The following is a 26,627-nucleotide window of genomic DNA, read 5'->3' as shown; positions in this document are numbered from 1 at the left end:
TGAAACTTGTCCTAAATTTTAATTCAGTTTAGATGATTAATGAGGAGTGCTTTAAACTAGAGGCAAAAGCGACAAAGCTCCGTATAAAAAGCTTTGCCTCAATAAAACGAGTGGATAAAATAAAAAAAAATTGTTATGACATTACGTTGCGTACAGTCAACAGTGACATTGACGCAAGATTGTTTGTAATGCTTTCTCGAAATTATTCATCTGTTTTGTTTTCTTATTTTTCATAAAAACTACAAATAACTTTACAGAATGGTGAAAATCGCTCTCCAGATAAAAGCTAATTTAGAATGCATTGAGAAATTGTACACGAACCATCCCCACTACCAATGGTTTTTAAAACTCAAGTGTTCCAGTTGCGGCGAAGTTTCTGATAAGTTTCACGACCTCACGGAAGCCGATAAAGTCCCACATAAACACAATAGGTCCGAGACTAACTTGCTGATTAAATGCAAGCTGTGCTCGAGGGAAAATAGCATGGATGTCATTGAAGGCAGCAATGGTAAACATAACCTCATTTCTTTCAGTTTTAAGAAAAAACTACCGGCTCTGCGGGGTCGATAGCCCGAAACCTCTGCTGCTACGGATTATGTACATATATCAGGTCCCTATTCCTCACTGGGTAGACAGAGCCATAAGTCTAAGATTCAAACAAAGGTCATGTTCAGTTATGCTTACCTATAGTGATGGAATTGAAATTCAGATAATGACAAGTTGCTAGCCCATCTGAAAGATACAGGGATTAACCATAAATATTCCAGGTTTGCACAAGGTGGACCCGGGCCCTGAAACACTACTGTGGAAGGTGCAACCGGGAACATGCACAGATGAGAGAGATTCCAGGTTTGCACAAATATGCAAAAGATTATTTATATAACGAAAGTAAATTACACCAAAGTAGAGTTACAGATCTAAGTGAAGTGGGCTTTGTTCAAAAGGCCCATTACACATCACTTCTATTATTTACAATGTTTCTAAGGCTTTTAAATTATTTTTTATTATTTTGATGGCCTCTGTGGCTTTGCAGTAGTACGCTTGTCTGTGACACCGGAGTTCCCGGGTTCGAATCCTGGCCAGAGCCATGATGAGGAAAGAACTTTTTCTGATTGGCCTGGGTCTTGGATGTTTATCTATATAAGTATTTATTATAAAATATAGTATCGTTGAGTTAGTATTCGAAGTTACTTCAAGGCTAACTCAATCAGTGTAATTTGAATATTTTAAGCTAACATTTTGTTACATATTTCATCCATTTATTCAACAATATCTTGTCAATCTTTTTCTTGCAGGTGCATACACAAATAATGACGTGAATAAATTCAAAACACTTGTCATCTTCGACTGCCGAGGAGTGGAGCCTGTTGATTTTGAACCCAAGTCTGGGTGGATAGCAGAGGCTGAGGATAATGGTAATTGTTGTTCAGTCTTTTTAAAACTATCATATCTATATACCCTCTTTACTATTGTAATTTTTTCAAAAACAGTTATGTATGTCTGATTGAATAATTAATTAAGTGAGGCTCCGTTAATAATCCAGGTTCATGGTCAAAGGTGCAGCTTGGTTTCCTCTCTTGAACTTTACTTACTAGGAACTAACACCAGAAAAAAAAATTGGAATACATACATACATATAATCACATCTTTATTCCTTACACGGGGTAGACAGCGCCTACCACAATCAGCATTCCTAAAATAACAATGCTTATGCAAAATTTCATTTAAATCCAGTTTAGTCCATAGGTGTGTCAATGGATGTAGTAAAAGGAATTTAAGGGATAGGCTTGTAAACTTGGGATTTGAATCTCAACTATACGAGTATCATTGAGCTAAGCAACTGAACGTGGCCTTTCTGTCTTTTCAAGATTTGACTCTGTCTACTCCACATGGGGTATAGACGTGTATGTAGTCCCGGTGGCAAGGCACGCGCGACGCCGTTTTTATCCCGCGAAAAATTAACGCTGACCCGTTGCACGTTATAATAAAAAGCGTAATCCAGAAAATAACGGGATGTTTCGTTTTACGCGGGTGGAGTCGCGGGCGTTACACGCGGACACTAGTTTGTTATATTTTTTGCAGGCAAGAAGTTCGAGGATGTTGATCTGACGGAGAAAGAGTGGGTGGATTACGACGAGAAGAACCAGACATCCGTCGGCGTTTACGAACTCGAGTGGCAGTTCGTTAAAGTCAAGTAAACTATGTACATTTACATTTATTTTATGTTAACTAAATTAATATTTTTATTTAAATAAATTTTACACGATTAAATGTTGCATTTTTATAATAAACTAGCGACCCGCCCCGGCTTCGCACGGATGCACAGCCGATACTAAATATATCTCTATTAGAACTAACTAAAGGACCGCCCGCAAAGCGGCTAAGTCTTGCTCCCGGCAAAAGTGTCACTTCTGCCTGCAGTCCCGGGCCGTGCAGCAGAAATCGTAATATTTTAATTTCACCACAACTTCAAAACCAAACGTCCAATTTTAATCATTCAAAGACCAAATATTATCTGCATAAACTGTACTTATTGAAGAAATTATTTATTTTGATAAGGATAAATAGCATAAGTAAAAAAAACGCGTATAAATGTAGACCAAATAAATTCAAGATTTTTAAATAAAAATGTGGTTGTTGTGCCTCACTCGACATAGATAGGTATAGTGTGTCGCGGACTTTTTTGTAGATATTTATAAGATCTACAATTAATTAAAACATTTTATGGTTCTATCTTTTGTAGTTTAGGCAGCGTACGTAAAATAAGTAACTTTTTGGTTGATTTTTTTCAGTTTGTGTCCGAAAAATCCAAATACATTATGGAACCCTATTTTTTCCAAAATAAAATATAGTCTATACTAGCTGTGCCCGCGACTTCGTCCGCGTGGAAGTCGGGGGGACGGTCAGGCGGTCACGCGTATTAGAAAGAACGCTGGTTCGCCGTATTAAATGTTTCGCTGCAAATTGCTTATAACGACTATATCTCAAAACCTATTCGTCTGATTTATATACTGTAAATGGCAATTTTAGTCTACATGAAAAGCCGAAAGTAATAAACATATTTATCTGGATAAGGATTAATACTGAATTAAAGAAAATTGGTTTCAAAATAACTTATGTTTATAATGAAAAAATAATCTTAAAAAATGAACATAAAAGTGGTTATTGTAAGTAAACCTTAAGAGATAGATATATGCTCTCGCGGACTTTTTTGTGGCAAAAAATGAGTACTTCACATCTTTAGTACAATGTTTTACTATATCTTTGTTGGTTTGCGCAGCGTTCGCGTGGAAAGCTCGCAGATGGCCGACTCATTCAACTTTCACCTGCATTGTTGATGTTTCCCGTAGGAAATCCGGGATATAGCCTTCCTCCGGGCCTATAGCCTTCCTCGATAAATAGACTATCTAACAGTGAAAGAATTATTCAAATCGGTTCAGTAGTTTCTGAGATTAGCGCGTTTAAACAAACAAACAAACAAACAAACAAACAAAACAAACTCTTCAGCTTTATAATATTAGTATAGATTACTCGTGGATAATGTAGCTTTCGAATGGTGAAAGAATTTTTAAAATGGGTTCAGTAGTTTTTGAGCCTATTCATTACAACCAAACAAACAAAGTTTTCCTCTTTATAATATTAGTGTAGATAATGTAGTATTGTTGAGTAAGTCAAGCTCCTCTCCAGAGAGGGTAGGAAGTAGCGGGGACTAACACCACGACCAAGAAAAAGTAGTATTGTAAAGGAAGTATTCCATAGCATTCCATACCATTTTAAGTGCATCTTTATCTTTAATGTTCTAATCCGGCCTGGGAAGGACCATTTTCGGATCATCTCTAGCTGGAGGGCGGGTATGTGGATAAGTATAATAATTGATTCTGAGTTAATAGTATAAAAAAGTTAATTACAGCGGAAAAGGAAACTAAATATCGAAAGTGAAAAGTTACAGTCGACTTGGCGCGCAAGCGTTACGCGGTATCACATAGCTCATTCACACGATACTCAATACTTCCCTACAACGCAACCTTTGTTTTCATATACGAGTATTTTTTCTCACTCTTAATTATCTGCAGCCTTATTATTCAGTGCCGTGTGGTTCTCGGCACCAATATGAAAAGAATATGACCACTCCATCCCTTTCCCATCGATGTCGTAAAAGGCGACTAAGGTTTAGGCTTATAAACTTGGGATTCTTCTTTTAGGCGATGGGCCTATCACTATTTGAATCATTAAGCCTATCAGCTGAACGTGGCCTATCAGTCTTTCGAGACTACTGGCTGTGTCTCCCCCGTAAGGATATAGACGTGATCATATGGATGGATTATTCAGAATCTTATTATTCAGATTGCTATGCTTTCACCGTGGGGTCTCGATTTTATTATCAGCTGTTAGTATCAAAGTTAGCGGATCGCTTGGGCGATCGTCACTCCTGTACACGATTTAGGAAATACCTGGCCCACTTCCCATACACTTATCAAGGCGAGGTGGCACAGCTGTATCGTGAGCCCACTGTATGTTTAAATTTTCTGATTTTCGCATATTCATTTTATTACTAGGTTGCTGACCGAAGGTCTTACGTTGAACTTGAAAATTCACAGCAAGTTTCAGTCATTACAGGTTGGATTGTGGAGGTCAGATTGAAATCGCTTTGGGTAAAAATCTGACTTACCCACGTCCGGATAGTGGTCACAGGCGGACTTTGATCTCTTTAGGATAGTTTAGAATGCAACTCGGTTTGTTACAAAAATAGAAAGGATTTGCTTTGCTTGCTTTTTGTTTTCTGTGAAGTTTGATCGTCCGCCATTGTGTTAAAAGCAGAGATTGGATCATAGTTTCTAATTCCGTTACCTGAATGTACATGTTTCCTATTAATGTTTTGCATCTACTTAAGAACATCACAACTCTTTAAACTAATGAGCAATCATTGATTCGAACCCAGAATCGCTTGTTTACGAATCGAATACACCGCCACTCTGTCGATTCGTTTTACAGTTAGTTTATTGTAGTAATAAACTAAAAATGTCTGATCAATCAATATCTGCTACTCCATATTTGTAAACTGATTATTTCATAATTTCGCGTGTGTCAAAGCAAATGCATACCACGCCCAAATCGATCGATTATCGATTTTAATTGCTTTAATGGCGCTGTAATCCGTTACTTCACTTTCGGGGTGAGTGACATCATGTTACTGCAATTTATCGCCATCCATTGAACCTGACGGTGACCCTTCGGGACTATAGTTAGTTCTAATAGCATATTACGTATGTTTCCGTAGTTGATGTATTGTGACGACCTCTAGGCAGTAGGTTTCATGCCAGTCACACGATTTACATTCGAAAATTTAATACTAGCAAGATTTTAGTGATAGATAGCTATTTTAATGTTTTTAACCAGTTTGCCTGCAATGCATGTCTTGTGTTCGTTCGTTTGTATTTTTTCGTTGATGGATATATCATTAAACAACACAAGCTAAGGGGTTAATGTGGATCTATTGAGTGTTGTCTCTTTATCATTAATTAATTTTCGTTACATAACTAGTAAGCGAAGTAATTATGAAAATTACATATTTACGTTGAAAATTCAAATCTGACAATATTTGAGTTTATGAGGCTTGAATAAGACACTTCAAATATCACAGCAGCACATTTACTCAAAGTGGAACAATCAACACCACAGCATCCAAACGGCTTATCCTATCAGTACGTTACAAATTTAACTTATGACGTTATAAATAACTTACATATATTTACATAAATATCCGTGACTTCTCAAGGGTTGGACGTCGTACTTGCCGTCGTAGTCTCAGTGCCATCTGACCGTGACTGGAACCCAGTGAAACCTGTATTTCCATGGACTGTCACTGTATGATTAGGGTCTTGCGTAGCGGATTCTTCTGATACATTAATTCCTCCAGAAACATAATACCCATCGCCATAAATAGGTCCAGGATTATTAAGATATACTGGCACTTCGTAAGGTACTTTTACTGGAACTCTGACGGGATAGGGGACTTTGACGGGCACTGGAACTTTCTTCTCCACTGGGTACGGTTTCGGGATGTAAACCGGCACTTTTTTCTCGACTTCCACTTTTTGCGGCACTATCACCTTGAACGGGACGGGCACTTTCTTTTCTACCTCGACGGGGTAAGGTACTTTTTTCTCAACGTGAACAGGAACAGGATGGGGGACCGCAAATGGTTGTGGAACGGGTACTCTAACGGGTACGTGTTTTATGACCTCAAATGGCTCTTTAACCTTGACTTGTACCGGGTAGGGCACCTTAGTTTCTACTGGATAAGGCTGAGGCACCAACACTTTTACAGGCACCGGGTAAGGGACTTGTTTTTCTACTTCCACAGGAACGGGCACTGGCCTGTCAACCGGCACCTGTACTTCCACCGGGTAAGGTACTCTCTTCTCCACTTGAACTGGCACAGGGTGTGGCACTTTCACTTTAACGTGCTTCACTACAGGGACCTGCTGAATTACCGCGTATGGTTTTGGAATATACTCTTTTTCCACCACTTTGACAGGGACGGGATGAGGCACCTTAATACCGATGGGATAAGGTACAGGTTTTTCGACAACCTTCACCTTCTCCACAGTAACAGGAACCCGTTTTTCTACAGGGATCGCGACCGGATACGGCTTTGGCACCTCCACTTTGTAAGGAACTTTCACTGGTTTCTCTACTGTTTTGATGTATCTGTGGTGGTGGTGATGATGGTGGTGTTTCACTCTTGTGACCACTTTTGGTTGATGCTCGTGCTGGTGATTGTTGTAGCTATGTCCGTGGCTGTGAATGTGACTGCTTTCGCCGTGGTGATCATCGTAATAATAGTGCTGCGCTCCTATTCCGGGCTTCGTGCTGTAACCAGAATAATAGGGATTCAGTTGTCGCTTTCTTTTACGAAAATACGACGCTTTTTTTCTCGCAATCTCGGGCATGGGTGTTTGTAAATTATTCATTGGGATTAATCCAAAAGAATGTAAATACAACATACGTTTACTTGGTACAGTCGGTCGGGGGTATGGTTCAGGTATACCTGGGAATGTATCGGATCTTTTAATCCTCTTTAGCGTCGGCCTTCCAGGTCTTGTGTAATGAGACGGCACTAGTGGTATCCAATCGTTAGGTTGAATCTCACTGACATTGAAAGACGGAGTGGTTGATTTTATTTTGGGGATCCTCGTCACTGGCCTGTACGGACGTTTGATTGGTGTCTCGGTTGTGTTTGCATTTTTATAAACGTATTTGACTCGGACGGTTTCCGCAGTGTCTGGATCTGAATCATTTATCCTGTTATCTATTACATGTGTATCATTTTTCTTTGTTGAATTTTTCAGAGTAGCGTTCATTTTTTCTAAAATCTTTTTTGGCCATATTCGCTTCGTTCTTAGAAGTCTTGTGGTAGTTGTGGGTACAGTGGTGGTTGATACATTAGTTTTGTGAGGATTTTGCGGGGGTCTGACTGTATCAGTTCTCACCCCTTTAATAGTCTGAACTGGAAGACTGAATTTTGGACTTTGAGCGACAGTAGGTGCGTTTACTGACGATGCGAATGCAAGAGGCCTTGATTGCTGTTTTATGTAATACGAATTTTTGTGCGGCGTCAGCGGTATCACTTGCTGATAGTTATTGTATAAATTGTTTGGAGGGTGATACATCAGTGGCGACTGAGGGAAATGTCTCACGGAAACTTTTTGGAGTGGGCCGTAGTGATTTCGTGGTAATTCAACATAGTACTTCTGTGGTCTTTGTTGTACTTTGTCGAGGTTGATGGGAGGTTTGCTCGGCGGTCTCTGTTCGGGTTTGTGATTGTGACTTTGTGCTTCGGTGCTCGGCCAGGTTTCATTTGTATTATTTCGAGCTGTGCTTTGCTTATTTACGTACTTTGGGCCGTCCGTGATCGTCAAAGCACTGTTTCTGGCCTCTTCGGCTAGCTGGTCATGTTTAGCGTTGTTTTCCAACCCCGAGGCTGCGCCTGTTCCTTGATTGACGACGATCACTAACGCGATGATCAGGAATGCCGTCTGAAAGAAAAACAAAATTGAATGTGTCACATTACATTTTGATAATTTATAACGTTGACTTATTATTCCAAGTCACTGAATAGGTATCATACTACTTTTTTCCTACATACACACACACACATACACATGGTCACGTCAATATCCCTTGTGGGGTAGACACAGCCAACAGTCTTGAAAAAACTGATAGGCCACGCTCAGCTATTTGGCTTAATGATAGAATTGAGATTCAAATAGTGACAGGTTGCTAGCCCATCGCCTAAAACAAGAATCCCAAGTTTGTAAGCCTATCCCTTAGTCGCCTTTTACGACATCCATAGAAAAGAGATGGAGTGGTCCTATTCTTTTTTGTACTGGTGCCGGGAACCACACGGCACTTTGTTCCTTCTATTCAAATTTTATATTAAAATAATATTCGTTGTCATGGGACATTTCAATCATATATAGTTAATTAAGTGCCTTCTGCAGTTAGACTATATTTACGTGGATAATTAAATCAAGGCAGGCAGATGCAGCTATTATACTATGGAGTAAGTATTAAGCCTACACCATATCCCTTTTAATATACACGTAGTTATATAATTATTAAAACAAACAAATAAAAACGAACAAACTACATAATCGCATATCTTTGGCAAACATTTTTTAACCCAATAAAAAATCTTTGCGTGTCTAAATGAGCACGCGATTCATTTTCCGTGTTCTATATTGGGCTACAGAATTGCATGGTAAGGTGAATTTGCTGTGAAGCTTCTGAAAGTATGAAAATGTTTTAGACGATTTCCTTCTTGGCAGTAAGTACTGGAATTTAAGTCTGTTGGTAAAAACTAAATTAGACGGCCTGCCTAATTATTTCTAGATTAAGTACATGATTTTGTCTGTTATTCTGTATTGTCAAGATGTAAAGATGAAGACTGTATGTAAATTTTATTTTTAAAGCATTACAAAATGCAAGTAAATATTTTTTTATTATAAAAAAAAACTGTTTGTATAACTGTCACCAATGTGGAGCTCCGTTGATAATCTATACAAAACACTTTTCATCTTGTGCTCTCACATCATCTTCTCTTCAGTCTCTCTTCCTCTGTATCCGTAATGACAGCAAATTTGTCTGAATCTAATATTTATTATACTTCAAATTAAATTTTTTTATTCATTAATAAGAGACATTTCAACATGACGTAATGATTTTCATATCTTTTGGTTTTGTTTTTTGTTTTTTGTTTCTTTTTAATTGCAGATTATAAACCAAAAGTGCCGTGTGGTACCTGGCACCAATTGAAAAAAGAATAGGACCACTCCATCTCTTTCTCATACTTGAATCTCAATTCTATCATTGAGTCAAACAGCTAAACGTGGCTATTGGTATTTTCGAGACTGTTGGCTTTGTCTACCCCCCAGGGGATATAGACATGATTATATGTATATATTTATATATATATATATATAAATGTATAACTATCATTTTTATACCATAATATTGCCTTATCTATACATCATCTTCCTTTTAACATCCAAAGTAACACAACTAAATATTTCACTGTTATCAAACTCCGGGAAAACCACGTATTTTTCTTATTTCGCGCCAAAACTTAATACTCGCGTTTTGTTTTCACTTCATTACACATTCACCTTACGATGCACTTCACATGTATTCAATTCAGAACAACTACACATTCTAAATTTAAAAATAAAATCTTGATTGAATTTTTTCAAATCAGTTCGGGAACGTCTTAGATATTCTCTCGCGTTAATGTTTACCTACCGATAAGTGTTGCATATTGCGACTATGGACGCCGGTCACCGACATGTACAAGTACGTAATGGCGGGTCCGAGGAAGGAACAATCACTTTTATAGCATTCGTGTAATGGGTGGCTGCGTTTCGGGACTTTCTCTGCCAAGGCCAATATCAGCTCCATTTTTACCCTTAAAGGATACGGATAAAAATCGAGGTGATTTTGTTCTGGGGTAGATATCGTAAGGTATGTTTGTTATTTGACAAACGTCACAGGAGTTTATTTGAGCTCAAGTAGGCGAGTGGTTTTATTTCGATAAGCATCACAGTGTGGCGGTTTTTTGGTATTTTTGCGTAAGTATATCTCACAGGTCCTTCAAACTCACTGAGCAGACGATTGTACGTCTAATATTAATGGCCAGGCGTAACGTACCTAATGGTTGTAAAAAAGTTGACCGTCGACGGCGTATTATTACATTGTCTTCGGGTGTCAAGTAAATACTAAGTATAGATACTCAATTTCAAACAATATGAATGAAAAATTTTATCAACTACTTAATTAATTCGTTTACATACGGTATCGGTAAGGGCCCAGTTAAAATGCGTGATGAGCATAAAGGCACATCTTCAAATCCCACCTAGACCATGTCCTTTCTTATAATTATTTTCGAAATTATATAAGTACATGACTTAGAATACTAACCGATGCTCTTACGGCGAGTGATAACATCGTGAGGAAACCTGCACATTCAGGTAACTGAATATGTTACCATGATCGATCCAATATGGGTTAGCTTCACCTGCAAAGAGGTTGCGGAGGTCATATGGGATCGCTTCGTCTTAAAACCTGACTCACCCAATCTAGGATACATGGTCAAAGGCATACCCCGGGCTTCTTCCGGAGTGCTAAGGGTGCAACCGGAAGGACTGGGCCGGAGGACCAAGCCAGGAGGAAGAAGACATACTTCCTGAAGCAAAGGGGTGAGGGTTTTACCGGGATTAATGCTATAGTTATTGTTACGGTAAATTCTGCAAAAAATTGATTAGATAGTAATTAATACTGATTAGTCATTGAAAATCTAGACGGCGCATCTAATTTGCATTATAATACTACCATGTTAGCTAATAAACGATGAAGTTAATCAATTCGCCATTATAATACTTCAATTAATTATAGCCGCAGGTATTAAAAACTTATGCTGTATGTATAATACAGGCTACTGGGCTAAAACAATACAGTAATAGAACAAATGCGAAATCTGCTTACTAAAGGTTTGTTATATTATTATGATCAAGATAAAGTCTTATAAATGTACCTACCTATTAATAGTGGGCTGATAGATTTGGAAAGGTTTACTATGGGTTATAACTAAGGAATCACAAAAAAATATTCCATTGAGACTATCGATATGGTAGGTATCGGCACATTAATTAGTACCAACAACTTCGAATAAATATCATTTGAATTGAAGAAGTTTTTTTATAAAGGTGCCGTGTGGTATTCTGAACCAATATAAAAAAGAATAGAACCACTCCAGTTCTTTCCCATTGATGTTGGTAAAGGCGACTAAGGGATAGGCTTATAACCTTGGAATTCTTTTTATAGTCGATGGCATAGCAATCTGTCACTATTTAAATCTCAATAGGTGCTATCATTAAGCCTCACAGCTGATCGTGGCCGGTTATCCTTTTAAGACTGCTTGGTCTGTCTACCCCGCAAGGGACAGACATTATATAAATGAATAGATGAAAATAGGCTCGGTAACTATTTTATTCTTTGATTGTAATTTACATAAAAAAAAAAAAAAATATATACGGGACAAATTATACTGATTGAGTTATCGTCGAAGTAAGTTCGAAACTTGTGTTACGAGATACTAACTCAACGATACTATATTTTACAATAAATACTTATATAGATAAACATCCAAGACCAATCAGAAAAAGTTTTTGTCTCATCATGCCCTGACCGGGATTCGAACCCGAGACCTCCGGTGTCACAGGCAAGCTTACTACCGCTGCGCCACAGAGGCCGTCAAAATACAAGTAGATACATTGTCTTTTGCCATGCATTCCAGCACAAATAAGTAGGTAAGAAAAGGAAATAACAATTAAAATAAAGACATGATATGTTTTATTAAGTAGCCAATAATTGCGTGCAATCTCAACATGGTTGCATAAGTTAGCAATGTAAGGAAAAGCGGAAATGGGAAATACTGAATAACGGCGGTAAGTACGTGTTCGATAATACACGTTTAAAATTATTATTTTTTTACATTTACTTTTCTAGGTAAGTGGGTAACAGATTAATGACCTGTGGAGGATTAGTTGTTTATTTATCCAGTGGACCTTATCCTGCATAACTTGGTGTGGATGTTTCTAAACACCGGTTGACTGGAAGAGATCCCTTCATGGGATAAGTCCGCCATTGCAAGTGATTTCTTTCTTTTATAACTGTGTAGGTAGGTACTTTCTATTTTCTTGTTACTGTGTAAATTCTATGCAATAAAGATATTACAAACAAACAAACACCTATCTGACCTACGGCATTAGGTATAATTATTTCGTGACGTTACATCACTTAGCCATACAATTGAATATGGCCTTTTATAGTATTTACGAGAATGTTTGCTCTGTCTACACCGTAAGGGATTAAGAAGTGATTATATGTACCTATCACAGATTGTATTGTGGCAAGTGGAAAGATGTTGTCTCTGCCTACCCCTCCGGTAAAAAGGCGTGATTTTATGTATGTATGTATCACAGATTACCATGGTGCCGTGTGGTTTCTGGCACTTTGGATAAGACCAGCTTTTATTTCCCAGGGATTTTGTATACGGCGACCAAGGGATAAGACGACGCGGGAAGAGAATCTACAATCTCAGCATGAAGTTCAACGGGCAATAGGTACAAATAATACACGTTAGTCTTGTTATAATAATTATATATTTACAAAAAAAAATCATAAACATCATTGTATTTCCTTTAATATCTTCAACCTGTATTTGTCATCAGGGAACCTGATCTTGACTATCTGCCGGATCTCCTCGCACGCGTAGTTGCTGCTCAGCTCCGACTCCTGGCGCCACAGGGTCGCCAGCTCCAGCATCTGGCCCTTGAGGAGTTGGGGGAGCTTAGTAAACTTCTTCCAAACTGGGATCTTGCTCTCAAACTCTATTGGTTCCTGTAATAATGAAGTTACACTTGTCTTTTCGTGTGTCAGCTATGGCGTCGTATTTATTGCTCTGCCATGTACACCAATAAAAAAAAAAGAATTGTTACTTTTTCATGCAAAAAAATACTGAACCGATTACGATGAAATTTGGTATGCAGGTAGCTGAAGACCAAGAATAACATATAGGCTACTTTTTATCCCGGAATTCCCGCGGGAATGATTCCACGCGGACAAAGTCGCGGGCGTCCTCTAGTTAAGACATGTGTGAGAAAGAATCACCTCAAATAAAACTTCCACATCAGCCACAATATCTTCAACTCTCACAGCGAGCATGTAAACCAACTTTTCCTCAATCGGCCTGATGTCCGCGAAGATTCTATTTACCACGGCGTGACAGAGAGTCTGGATTAACGAGCATATGGACATCTCGTACATGCGCGTGGGCAAGATGGTGTGCCAACTGGCCTTCAAGTCTTTGAGGAGAGTGGTGGCTTTGTTGATGGCTATGTCGAATGTTTCGTAGGTCTCGTGGGTCCACGCAGTAGGTTCTGAAATTAAAACAACGGTTCAGCTATGTACCTACAATTTTTTTTTAATTCTGTCTATTAAACTAAAAATTATGACTATAAAAATGCAGAACACGACGTAGTTTTACTTTAAGGTGAACCCCATTTTCCCCAGTAGCTCTCTCTCAGAATGGACATTTCTGTAATAAGGTGTCATAATGATGATACTAAAGTTGCGTACAGATTATGTAACTGAAGAGAACAACTAATCCTGTTATTTTTGGCGAAATAAAACTTTATAAAAAGATGTGTATTCGGCCAGCGTTCGGAAAAATGTGTGAAGATTTTTCTTTTTTTTTTCACTGTGGATATTGTGCACAGATAACGAATTGGCGCTAACAGTAACAATGTTGTATAACACGTCCATTGACATTGTTTAGCAACTTTGCAACATATAATAATACACACATACTGTACATATAGAATAACAATGTTATATAACATTTGTAAGTACCTAAAAATAATAACCAGTTAAATAATTTAATACTTAACATGATTTATAACTTTTAGTGTCCTGTTATGTTAGAATAGAATAGATTTATTTTCAAAATTGGATAAAAAGTATCACTTATTGACGTCACATCACTCAAATCTAATTATAACTACCTACTACCGCTTCCAAAGCGCATGTGTAGAAGAAACGGCGGAACAAACTACACTGCAGTTATATAATCTGTACGCAACATTTTCCAAGTAGTCTGAAGAAATAGAATCAAGAAAACCAATTGTTTTATGAAATAATTTTAAGATTACCCGCAGTTTCAATGCTTTGCGTGATAATATTCTTCTGGTTCTGCAAATACAGGGACATTTTCTCTAAGCCCAGCACTCGTAGATTCTGAATAGACTCCAGAAGTACAGTCACGAGCTGATCAGCCAGGTCTGACGGCAGGGAGACCTTCCAGGGAGGGCCGAGCAACCCATGTGCTAGGTAGAAACAGTTGTTGAAGAAAAGGGCTGAAATGAATTGAGGATTTAGGATTAATCCCTAGAATGCTTTACATGAAGACCTCAGAAGGCTATCTAACAGGCATAATTGTAAGGAGAAACAAACGCCGGAATGATTTATCATCTCTTACTTATTATGAATAATAATAATGTATGTTTATCTATATTCTTTGTTTTTCCATAAATAAAACAAGTGTATTTTTCACTCTTAAATAGACACAGATTATTTTGTCAGTTTACTATATTCTAAAGTTTGACTGGTAGAGAATGCTATTATCATTAAGTCCACCTATTGTACCTTTGAGGCTCAATAATATAGTTTTAAATAATATAAATGAATGAGGGCAAAAATTATTTTTTATAATATTTTGTTTTTTCAGCTTAATTATGGCCAAAGATATAATTAGGAAATTATACTAGCTTGCCATAATGGCTGGCATAATTTATATTATGTATGTAAATAGACAGTTAATTGGGATTTGGATTAATAAAAATGAAATTATGTATGAAATTAATAATTTGTTAAGTGAAGAAACCATACCTATATCTAATGGGCAGCATTCCAAGTTAACTTTGAACTTCTTGGGGACCACACATTGGTACAAGACCGCAATGTCCTTGATGTACATCACTAGCTGCCGACTGTACTTTTCTGGAAGCTTCATACTTTCCTCCAAGTGGTCTACAATCAATGCCAAGATTTTCCGAACGTTCTGAGAAACTACACATTTTGGTAAAAACAAAGGCCTGTTTAAATCCCAAAGATCCTTATCCGTTATGTCTAGAATAGAATCATTGGGCACATATGTCTCTGTACCTACTACAATTGTCCCATAACACAAACTTTCTGATAGCAATAAGCGGACATCCGATAATAGTTTATCACATTTCTTGTTATACAGTACACATTCTGTGTCATTGATGTATTTATTCAGAGGAGAATCTTCTGCTTTGATGAATTTTAAATCTATGAGAAATTTGTTAAAAGAATCTAACTCAAAAACTATTGTTTTATAATGTTCGTAGCTGCTGTCACAAGATGGCAAATTGTTCCTGATGCAGTCTTCAATGATCTTGTTGAAAAACTTGTTCCTAATTGAATCTGCAAATACCTCTATGAATGTTTTTTCATTATCAAAATGAGAGCCGAGCGTGGACTGCAGGAACTCAAATACAGCAGTTAAATTGTTGAAAATTGTTTGGTAATTTGGTTTCTTGTTGTCGTTCAAGTCTATTTTGATATTGAAGATCAGAGCCCCAATGTGATCGTCAGTAAATATGTCACAGTTATGCCGTATGATATTATGGAGCAGTTTATCAATAAAGAAATGAGAAAAGAGACCTAATTCTGCATTCATCCTCTCTGTTACATAAAGAGTTTTGAGAACCTTCTGTATAAGAATTGGGTCACTCTGCTGTATGGTCAGGGAGTAGGTCAAATAATGAACACTTTTATTTTCAGACCATGTGAATAGATCTTCCCATTCAATACTCAAACTTGCAGTATACAAAGATAATTGGTTTTCAGCTTGAGCAGCAAGATTTGATAATGCTTTAGACAAAGATTTATCCAACTCTAAATTTTTCAATTGCTTCTGTAGTTCCATGACTCCTAACATAGCATCACTGTAGTTGTACCTGCCATATTCATGGTTCGCTTGCTCTAACACTCTTTTAGCTTCAACTACGACGGATAAATTAGTCAATAATTGGTAAGAACTACACATTTTCTGCCAGTACTTAAGAAATTCAGCATCACTGAAGCCTTTACTCTGTAAAGTTGCAAACTTATTTGACAGATCTGTGTAGTCAGAAATAATATTAGCTTTCCGGTTTCTGTAGTTGAGTAGTTCTAAACTCTTTGTTGGCGTGAAGTTTACATAAGTGTCGGTAAAATTCTGCTGCAAAGCCCAAGAAAGAAGTTGCGATCTTTCCGCGAGATCTTTAACCTTAGGTAGGAGATCATCCCGGTCGTTTTTCAGCTCGTCTGTGTTCGCTTTATCCACTTCGTGGAGAACCGCACTCAATAAACTCATTGCTTCGATAATTAACACAACTTCAGTACGAAGGTTCAATTGTTTTTTTAATTTGTGGAATCTCTACTAGTTAAACAGCCTTATTAATTTGAAAAGTTCGTTTCGTTCGATTTCAATTCAATTTCAAAACAAGTTGTCGTCAAAATAGCTGTCAAATTGACCACAACAAAACAATGTCAATGTCAAAATTGCGTTTTATTCTCGGATTTATTTCTGCGTCGTTCGTTTCATCAAATGCATTTTATGAAACATACAGACTCCGGCAAATTATATTACACACTAAGTATGACTAAAATTATATGAGCTATGGTATATATATATAATAAATTTTTGCACAGTTTTTACGTAAAGATGTGCTGATTAATACCAGATTTGATATAAACGAAATCTTCAGTCCCTACCCTAATCACTATGGAACTGGTTCAAATCGGTTACTAGGGTAAATTAAATCAATCGAAATTTGTGTTCAAGGTCATTTCTTTCATAAATAACCATTAAACACTTGATAGGGTAGTCGCTTCAATATCCTGTTTCAATAAAAATGAATGATAGTGAAATTGATATCTTGAAAGCGGAATTAGAACACGAGAAAGTATGCAGGTATGATATAAAATCTAGTCACAAAATATTTTTAAGAGATTTAAAAAGAGCCCTTGAGGGCTCACTACACCCCACCAATTATCCCAATAATTCTAACATAATGAATCTCGTATTTTGTTGTGTTAATCGTAAAAGCCAATCAAAAGGCTTTCCTTGTTTTGGAAAGGCTGTTTTGCTTCTCTTGAACTACCTTTGCTTTCCACTCCATATATCGACCCGACGCAGGCACCCCTCTGATCAGATGCTGCGGCGACTCGGCTGCGGATGAAACGGCCAAATTTGCATTCAGCTTAAGCGCCATCTATTATCATGTTCCCATGCACTATGTTTCAGAGAAACAGCAGCCTGGCAAAATGGAGAGCTGGAAAAGCAGATCGTCAACGTTCAAGAGGAGCTTCGCCAGGGCGACTACACCTGGGACCTTGATAATGACCTGCTAAAGGAGGGCAACAAGCACAAAACGCTTCTTGACGCCATCGAGACACTGCGGGAACAACTACCCGCGCTTAAAAATAAGATTAAGAGTGCCAAAATTTGTGGACCTGGTAAACGGTTTTTCTACTTATTGGTACTGTTTCTCTTAGAAAGTATCTTCGCAATAGTTTTTTTTACTATTGAGCTTATTTTAGCGTAGTAATTGGCATACAATTATAGTCTTTAGAAATATAAATGAAGATCTGCGTCATGGAACTCAATGGGATACATCTTGGATACCTAATTATTCAAATATCAATTGGTTTTTCAGATTGTAAGCTGAAACACGACGACCTAAACATAAACTTGGACATCTTGACTCCAGTAAGATATTTTTATTATTTATTTTATCTCAACTTATGAACTTTCCTCTTTTTCGAAGTCGTTAAAATAATTGTTTCATTTTCAGGCCGAGTTGTTGCGTACTGTGAAGAGATTTGAACGTTTAAAAACCGATTTGATCAGTACCCTTCGCAGTAAAGAGTGGCGATTGGATTCCGAATCCAAGGTAAGAAAATTAATAAGCTGGCCACCATGATTTGCACAGAAATAAGTAACGTGGCACTGTATGTAAAACTCTTCTTTTTATTGTAACTTGTGACTGACAAAATCCTGATTGAAAGGTCCGGTTTCTCTTATTATACTGGATTACCCATAAAATTATAGGAATCAGTTTTTTAAGTACATTATTTTCGTTGTAGGTACCTATCTAATCCTTTGACTATTACAAATAGATTTTCCATGATTTCAGCTGTTCGTGAGGGTGAACGATCAGCGGACTTACCTCCAGAATGAGCTGATGATATGCCAGAATAACATCATGCGACTGCAGAGAAATGGATCCTATTGGCAGTAAGGATTTATTTTAATGAGTGAACCACATCTGGCATATGTGCCGTGGGGTAATACTTAATTATTGTAAAGTGCCGAGAACCCCACGGCACTCCTTTCCCATGGATGTCGTAAAAGGCGACTATTGAAAAGGCTTATAAACTTGAGACTCTTCTTGTAGGCGATGGACTAAAAACGTGTCACAATTTGAATTCAATTCCATCATTTAGCCAAACAGCTGAACGTGGCCTTTCAGCGGGTTTTCAAGACTGTTTAGCTATGTCTACCCCGCAAGGGATATCGACGTGACTATATGTATGTATGTACTTCTAGCCGATATCCCGAGAATTAACTAACACTCTTCTCGCTCTAGCATATGTCGGTTTTGAAAGAACAAAAGAAGATTGCAGTACCTAAGTATAGAAACAGCCTCCGTATCGGCAGATATGGTCTCTTCATCAATTAATTCGTTTTTGACCGCTCACGGCACTTATTTATTTTATTTTTATCATTTATCCGACTTTATCCTATTCGTACCTATCTAGTCCATTTTATATATCGTAGAAGGCTAAAGAAGGATAGAATTACTTACGAAGTGATTTAAAAAGAGAGATAAAAATTTGGTAATGATGTCGAGCATACGCCATGATAAGAAGAAATAATCTTGTTTTGGCGCCCAACTTGTAACTCTATAACATACACTTGGGCCAAAGTAACTTAATAAGACTATTTTATTTACGAGTTCATTTTAGAAGGACAACTAGCACATGTGCTTTTGTTTTGATTTATTTTGTTTTTCTACTAAAGGCAATGCATTCCAGAAATTCCCGGAAGAACGACGAGAGAGTTTTGGACCCAAAGCGGGGGCCAATAAAGAAAGTGTTCGGGAATGAGCGGCTACCGCCAATTGCCACATAACAGATTTGAAGATATTATTTTTATTTCCTTGGCCAAAGATTTGTGAGTATCAATCACGAAATATGTATAACCAACCTGAAAAATCAACTCGAAAAACACTTTATAAAAATGAACGTTATTTCTTTTCGTCTTTTTCAAATTAAGTCAATTATAGATATTTTGTATTACCTCACTCCTCTCCAATTGCTGAAATTTCAAGAAAAAATTTAAGGTGTAACTTTTATTACCTTTCAAAAGTTATCTATAATTAAAATGTGAGTTTTTTTTAAGATTGGTTTTTCACACTTGATGAATGTTGAAAGATAGGTTTACTTACAAACTTGTGGTGTTCTTTCCTAAATATTTCTATATCACACATGTAGGTATCTACGTAGTTGATGGATATTTAGAAAGCAGATTTTTGCTCAATTCCAAATGTAGAAAGCTTTATAGTTATTCTTAGTTTGCTATATGGAAAGATGTAGTCTCTGCCTACCCCTCCGGGAAAGAGGCGAGATTTTATGTACTTATGTATAGTAATGCTCTATTTTAAAGATCTCCTCATTCTATTGGCAAAGTTATTGAAAACTTTTAATATTTTCTCTGCATCGAATATTCGATTCAAAGCGAATAACCAAATATTATAATCTATGAATTTAAAGTATCAAATGTTAGTAATTTTTTTGTCTATTCCAAATATCGTTCCACCCACATAAAGTATTAATAAACTACTTTTTTCATATCACACAAAATGTTGACTAGTGCAAAAAGTATGTATACTTAGTAAAAATAAATAAAAGAACAAAATGACAATTGTATATTTTATTTAAGCAACGTATACCACCTTCCTGTATTTCTTATTGTAAAGTCTTATTCTTAATCGCTCGAATACTATCGCTGTCCCGTTTCACGACATAAGAAAAAGCGAAACAACAGTTTTTCGAGCGATAAAAACGGCGTCGCGCGTACCACGCCGCGGGAGCAACTCCTCTTTATTTTTATTGAGACTACTTAATAAATCATTAAAATTTTCATTCAAAGTAAACAAATTATGGAAATGAAAAAAAAAGCCCTGTAAATATTTGTTTTTTTTTTTTTACTGAAAATACCAAATAAAACAATATGTGATTTCTCTCTACATCGGCAAAAATTTTATCAAAATTATATAATATTACAATTTTATATCATCAATGTTTAAATGTCGGTCTTAGCGATAAAATGAGGTATAAAAAGCTAATCTACCGGGACCCTAGTATACTTAATGGGAGCGTCCACTGATGTACTCAAGTAGTCATCTGTTTCGAAATGATCCCAATTTAGTGGCTCTCGGTAGAGGGAGGCTGGAACACAATTGAACGAAATTATTAATTTTGGCTTGACTGGATAAGATTTTTTGTCTGTAGGTATTTTTATTATATTAACGCATGCTTGATTGAAAATTTTAGAATGAAATGATGCGATTTAATTAGCTCAAATAACTGGAGTTTATAGAAACTGTACCAGCTGCTTCTCTCTTCGACCAGATTATAAAAGCAAATAAAGGAAAAGGCTAATTTTGTATTTGATGCACCAATAAAATGATTTCTTTCTTTCTAATAACCTTGAGATTCTTTAGACTGTCACTACCTGAATCTCAATTCCATTCCATACATTAGCTGAAGCCTGAATTGTATTTCAGTTTTTCGAGACTGTCAGCTCTGTCTACCCTGTAAGAGATAGTCGTAAAATATATATCTCAGACAATACTAACGTTCGACACAGTGGTGTTTGTCCACGTGTAGCCTCAGATGCCTGGGACACGCGCACACGTAGCCTCCCGCCACGTTGACGCACGCGAACTCGCAGCCGTGAATGTCTTGGATGCACTCGTTTATATCTGAAAACAAAAAAATACGGGAGAAAGATTAAACTCGAAATGAAGTCCTGAAAAAATATTTTTACTTCCATCCGGCTAAGTATCTCTTTTTTATTTTTTAATAATCTTACCGAAGATCTTACCATTAAAAGTTGTTAGATGTAGTCGAATAACAGGAAAAGTTAAGACAAACGTTGCTTTTTTTAAAATTAATAAACGTTTCGTTTTTAAGGGGGCAGGGGGTAATGTCTTTTGACGTTCAGGTAAACTTTGAAAGGCAATATATCTTCCTTCTCTTTCTAGCTTTGAAGTAAACCGCAGTAATATAAAGAAACAGTGTATGCCTTGTCAACGTTGATCAAAAAGGGGGCAGAAGCAATATTGACAAAGACCACATGTCATGTCTTTTCTCTCTTTCTATCTTATTGGCTATACGAAATAACAGAAAGAGAGAGGCAATAAGACCTAAGCATTCAATTGTAAACACCTCTGTCCACCCATCCCACTAGTCCCATTAAGTTGTTCCATGGCGTGTGACGATTTGTCCTAATGACACAGTGACACTATCGAAATGGTTTCAGTTATTTCACAAAAATAATTACAATTAATGGGACAGACCAAATATTTTAGTACCAAAAGTCCCACTCACCCAGACAGCGGCTGCCGGCAGACAGCGCGTGGTACCCGGCGGGGCAGCCGCAGCGGTACCCTCCCGCCGTGTTGACGCACGTCTGTGTAGAATGGCATCGGTTGGTCTCTAGCGGGCATTCGTCTATGTCTGCGAATAAAAAAAAATACTTCAACTTCTTAATAATAGCAGTATGTTGGCAGTATACCAACTGGGAGTTCTCAATTCGAAATATGAATAAACAAGCTAGGTCTAGGCGCGTATTTCAAATTTAGAACTTTTGAGTGGATATAGTTTTCTTGAAATCTGTAATCTCATATTGATGGTAAGCAAGAAGAAAATTGTTGATGTGTCAAATATTTTTTCATTAAAACAGTGTCCAATGGATTATCAGACGTTGCTCTTCTAAGTACAGGTAAGTTACTTACTGCTGTCGTTTCCATTTAATAATTTTCACATAAAAAACCTAATTAAATAAAAAATATAATTATAGGTACCTAGGCATTTTATTAGGATATTGTTAATTTTATAAAATCAATTTACGCCGTGTATTTCCTCCTCCTGGCTATAGACACAGGTTACATCCTCACCACTGGAGAGGAGCCCGGGGTAAGCCCTTGACCATGGACCCTGGATTGGGTGAGTCAGGTTTTTATAAGAAGCGACTCCCGTCTGACCTCCACAACCTTTGCAGGGGAACCTAACCCCTATTGGATCATAGCACAGTCCAATTGCCTGAAAGTACAAGTTTCCTCACGATGTTTTCCCTCACCGTAAGACCATCGGTTAGTAGTCAAAGTAAAGTATATGACTTCGAAAATAGTTAGTAATAGTAATTGTTTCTAACGATTTTTTATTAAGTAATCATATACCCAAATTTATTTCAATATCTTGAGATTATACTGAGATATGTCAAGAAATAGATCTTTAGGAGGACCATAAAAATTTTTCTCTAGGAATTCCCACGGGTGAAAAAGTCTGAATCTTCTCACGAATTCACTTACTACTTTTCTGTTAACAAATATTTCAAAAATGAAACGTTTCTTCTTGCTCAAACTCTCCGAGGGAAACAAATTATATAGTCGAACCGTTCATATGCGCTCTCTACCCCGTAAGGGATAGAGACGTGATTAAATTTGTTCGATTGTGAAAGATCAAAATATTAGTACATACATACAATTACGTTTGTATCCCTTGCGGAGAAAACAGAGCCAACAGTCTTGAACAAACCGATAGGCCACGTTCAGCTGTTTTCAAAAGTCAAAAGATTAGTAGTTCATAAATACTTACCGTCGCAGGAGTTGGCAGTGCTATTGTACACGTACCCAGGGTCGCATGGCCCTCGCTCGCTGTGGTCCAGGTTCTCAGTCACGTTCACGTCGTAGTAGAGCGGTCGGGGGTTAGAATCTGAAAGAATAAAATTATATGGAATCGGTGCTATAACTTAGAGGTATCCTGAAAATAAATGTAATCTTTGGTCACGAATTTATGGAAAATGTCGCCTTTAGCCTAGATCCTTGCACTATTGAAAAAAAAAATCTTTTTCTAAGCCATAGTAAAAAAATCCAAATGTGCAAATAAAAAAACTTATTTGCACAAGTTAAATAAAAAAAAATACATGGCGTAAGTATATTGTCCATAGGTGTAGCTGGAGCGATGATTTGGCCCGACCGCCACCAAAGGGAAGATCTTCCGCCAGGAACCGTCTTACAGGTCTTGCCTGGGGAACCGCGGCTCCGACGCTGTTGTGTCGGAGATTGTATATATGCTCCAATCCGTGAAATCTTTGCTTGCGCGATTTAGACTTTTCGCTGTTTTTGGTTGATGATTTTGTGGCTTATGGTGTAGAGATGTCGCCACACAGCTATCAGTGGGAGATGACCATAGAAATGACGTAAATATATGCTTAGGAAGAATTTTCAGAAGATTATATAGGTACTTACACTCGCGTTCGCTGTATATAAAACTGTTGTCGCGAAATTCTTCTACGTCATTATAGCTGGGCACCCCCACCACTTCCGGCTGCACTTCGAACGTGGCTTCCGGTACATACGGATCCTGATATAAAAATAGAAAAAGTAAGAAAGAACTACATACATACATATGGTCACGTCTAAATCCCTTTTGGTGTAGACAGAGCCAACAGTCTTGAAAAGATTGATAGGCCACGTTCAGCTGTTTGGCTAAATTATGGCTAATTGAGATTCAAATAGTGACAGGTTGCTAGTCCATCGCCAAAAAAAATAATCCCAAGTTTGTAAGTCTATCCCTTAGTCGCCTTTTGCGACATCCATGAGAAAGAGATGGAGTGGTCCTATTCTTTTTGGTATTGGTCCCGGAAACTACACGGCACTGAGACACAAAAAAAAAAGTAAGGCTCTTCTCTGGAGTGGTGAGGATACAACCGGGACTAAAGCCAGGAGGAAGAAGAACCCCTAGAAGTCGTAAATTTATTTTATAAAATTTAAAATATCCAAAATAAAATGCCCTGGTATAATTACGTAATTACATTTTTAAGTGACTATTTTTATAAGAACACTACTGCAGTACTTACTGAAGGAATGGTATCTTCAATATTATTATAGACATCATTTTCTGAAGAATTAAAATCTCCACACTTCGGCAAACCAGGGCATTTCCGTATCTGAAACAAAAAGTCGAGGAAACATTTACAATTTATTGTTCCATCTTATAATTATAACAATAATATATACTTCAAAAGCAAATTTATGAAAAAGGTGGTGTATTTTTTGTTGCAGCATTAAAGGGAATTTGATAAGTAAATAAATAAATTAATAATTCATGGTCACATCTTTGTTTGGAACTAGGGAAATTTTGCGCCACCTACAAAAAAAAATACAATTTTTTCGCAAACTCCAAGGAAATTATATATTTAAAGTTTGTTGTGGATGAAGTTTGCTTTCAATAGAGCGAGGTGAAAATCATTTGGGGAGTCCTATGTTTCGCAGTGGACGTAACGGGCTGATATGATGATAACGTTAACTCAATTTACGAGAGAAAGTGACAGTATAACCTGCACGTTGTCTCTGCGGCAGGTGAGATGATATGTGATAAGTCTTGTCTCCATATCTCCTCTCCGCTTTGGTGAAACCTATTTTTTAACCTGTAGAAAGACCATTGCCTAAGCGCCTCGGTAAGCCGGACGGGTTATGTGGGGCTTGATCCAACTAAAACCACACGGTGCCATCGCCTACCGCTTCGTTGCCAGGAGCATGAGCTGCCCTCGCTCACATCCCAACGCGGCGGCCGCTTCCACTGTGGTGGAACCTGTCTTAACAATAACCTGCACGTTGTCTCCGCAGCAGGTAGGAGGAGATGAGATGTGATATGTGTTGTCCCTATATCGCCTCTTCGCTTTTCCCGACGCGGCGGCCGCTTCCACTGTGGTGGATCCTGTCTTAACAATGACCTGCACGTTGTCCCCGCGGCAGGCGCGGCGCCGACAGCGGCGGTGACGCGCCTGCGCAGCCGCGCCGCACGTCGCGCTGCACGCCGACCAGCGCGACCACGCCGACCAGCTGGGGGCGGAATCCTCCTGTGATACATACATATGGTCACGTCTATATCCTTGCATAATTACTTACATACATACATACATATGGTCACGTGGTTAACCCACGTGATATTGCAAAACGAATAGAATATAATAAAATACGCAATAAAGTTCACAAAGTTCTCGAGCACAATAGAAATTCGTATTATATGAACAAAATTAAAGATAATTTTAGGAATATTAAAAAAGTTTATCAGATCATTAATCAGATGCTGGGCCGAATTAAAAATTCTGTTGATGAAGTAGTGCTGAATGCTTTTCATTCTCAAGGTATCTCGATATCAGATATGTCTAATAACTTTGCTAGGGAGTTCAATAAGTCATTAAAGACATCCTCAACAAATTGTCAGACAAAATTGCTAGATAAACATACGTATTTGATCCCTCGTGATACTAGTATTCTCTATAAGAAAGCTACAGCAGAAAATATTTGTGATATTATAAAAAATCTAAATTCCAACAAAGCTCCAGGGCTTGATAACGTTAGTGTGTCGGACATAAAAATTGTTAAGTCGGGAGCATCAGTGGCAATAGCTAACTTAGTCAATCAAAGTGTTGTAACGGGGATATATCCAGATGAACTCAAAAAAGGATGTGTAAGACCAATAAGAAAAAAAGGGAAATCAAATAATTACGGCAATTATCGGCAAATTACGCTTCTTTCAAGCATTGATAAAATTGTTGAAAAGTATATTTGTCAACAAATACACAAATACTACATCAATAATGATGTTATATATAAAAACCAATATGGTTTTCAACAAAGTAAGGGCACACAGGATATTATCTCGAAGTTCACAGATGAAGTTAACGCACGTATGAATGAAAAAAAACATATCCTTGTTCTTTTTATAGATTTTTCACGCGCATTTGACACTCTTGAACACGACCTTCTCATTGAAAAGCTTGAATCGTGTGGTATCCGTGGGCCTTTGTTAGGCTGGAACAAAGACTATTTGAAAAACCGCTCTTTTGTAGTAAAAATTGCTGATGTAACCAGTACCACCATGTACGTCACAGAAGGTACAGCACAGGGATCGGTGGCTGGACCATTGCACTTTCTATCGTACGTCAATGATATGAATAACTGTGTCAAAAGTAGCATATGTTACCAGTTTGCAGATGACACTTGTTTGGTGGTAAGCAACGAGAACCTTCAAGAGGCATATTTGCGTCTTCAGGAAGATTTCGACGCGATTTGTAAATGGTGTCACGATGCTGGTCTCGTGCTCAACGCAGATAAAACAAAATTACTGCACATTAAGTCGCC

General features: G+C 37.5%; 4 protein-coding genes across 4 annotated transcripts in view; 2 read left to right on the top strand and 2 right to left on the bottom strand.

Annotated features, from left to right (window-relative positions):
* Positions 1-161: 161 nt before the first annotated feature.
* Positions 162-2,265, top strand: LOC106137208 (UPF0587 protein GA18326). The gene is made up of 3 exons (XM_060950302.1): positions 162-508; positions 1,296-1,415; positions 2,083-2,265. The coding sequence occupies exons 1-3, from the start codon at positions 259-261 to the stop codon at positions 2,196-2,198; spliced, it is 486 nt and encodes a 161-aa protein (XP_060806285.1). The 5' UTR covers positions 162-258; the 3' UTR covers positions 2,199-2,265.
* A 3,506-nt stretch (positions 2,266-5,771) lies between these two features.
* LOC106137211 (uncharacterized) lies at positions 5,772-16,631 on the bottom strand. Its single transcript, XM_060950510.1, has 5 exons — positions 14,930-16,631; positions 14,268-14,481; positions 13,228-13,496; positions 12,805-12,957; positions 5,772-8,039 (listed from the first exon to the last, which is right to left on the bottom strand). Exons 1-5 carry the CDS (start codon positions 16,496-16,498, stop codon positions 5,772-5,774), a joined length of 4,473 nt encoding a protein of 1,490 aa, XP_060806493.1. The 5' UTR covers positions 16,499-16,631.
* Positions 16,632-16,865: 234 nt separating this feature from the next.
* On the top strand, positions 16,866-19,813 carry LOC106137206 (uncharacterized). Its single transcript, XM_013338005.2, has 6 exons — positions 16,866-17,098; positions 17,432-17,643; positions 17,844-17,896; positions 17,982-18,080; positions 18,324-18,424; positions 19,225-19,813. The coding sequence occupies exons 1-6, from the start codon at positions 17,040-17,042 to the stop codon at positions 19,319-19,321; spliced, it is 621 nt and encodes a 206-aa protein (XP_013193459.2). The 5' UTR covers positions 16,866-17,039; the 3' UTR covers positions 19,322-19,813.
* Positions 19,814-20,146: 333 nt separating this feature from the next.
* The window catches only part of LOC106137205 (hemicentin-1-like), a 42,921-nt gene continuing 36,440 nt past the window's right edge, over positions 20,147-26,627 (bottom strand). The window contains exons 42-48 of the mRNA XM_060950250.1: positions 25,214-25,339; positions 24,338-24,427; positions 23,727-23,841; positions 23,074-23,190; positions 21,805-21,933; positions 21,051-21,176; positions 20,147-20,640 (exon numbers count right to left, since the gene is read on the bottom strand). Of these exons, the coding sequence (XP_060806233.1) occupies positions 20,534-20,640; positions 21,051-21,176; positions 21,805-21,933; positions 23,074-23,190; positions 23,727-23,841; positions 24,338-24,427; positions 25,214-25,339 (810 nt within the window). The 3' untranslated portion in view covers positions 20,147-20,533. The remainder of the gene's footprint in view (positions 20,641-21,050; positions 21,177-21,804; positions 21,934-23,073; positions 23,191-23,726; positions 23,842-24,337; positions 24,428-25,213; positions 25,340-26,627) is intronic.

This window comes from Amyelois transitella, chromosome 21 (assembly GCF_032362555.1).
Source record: "Amyelois transitella isolate CPQ chromosome 21, ilAmyTran1.1, whole genome shotgun sequence".
NCBI classification, from domain to species: Eukaryota; Metazoa; Arthropoda; class Insecta; order Lepidoptera; family Pyralidae; genus Amyelois; species Amyelois transitella.
Note: the sequence above shows the minus strand (reverse complement) of the source record. Positions and strands in the feature narration are given on the sequence as shown.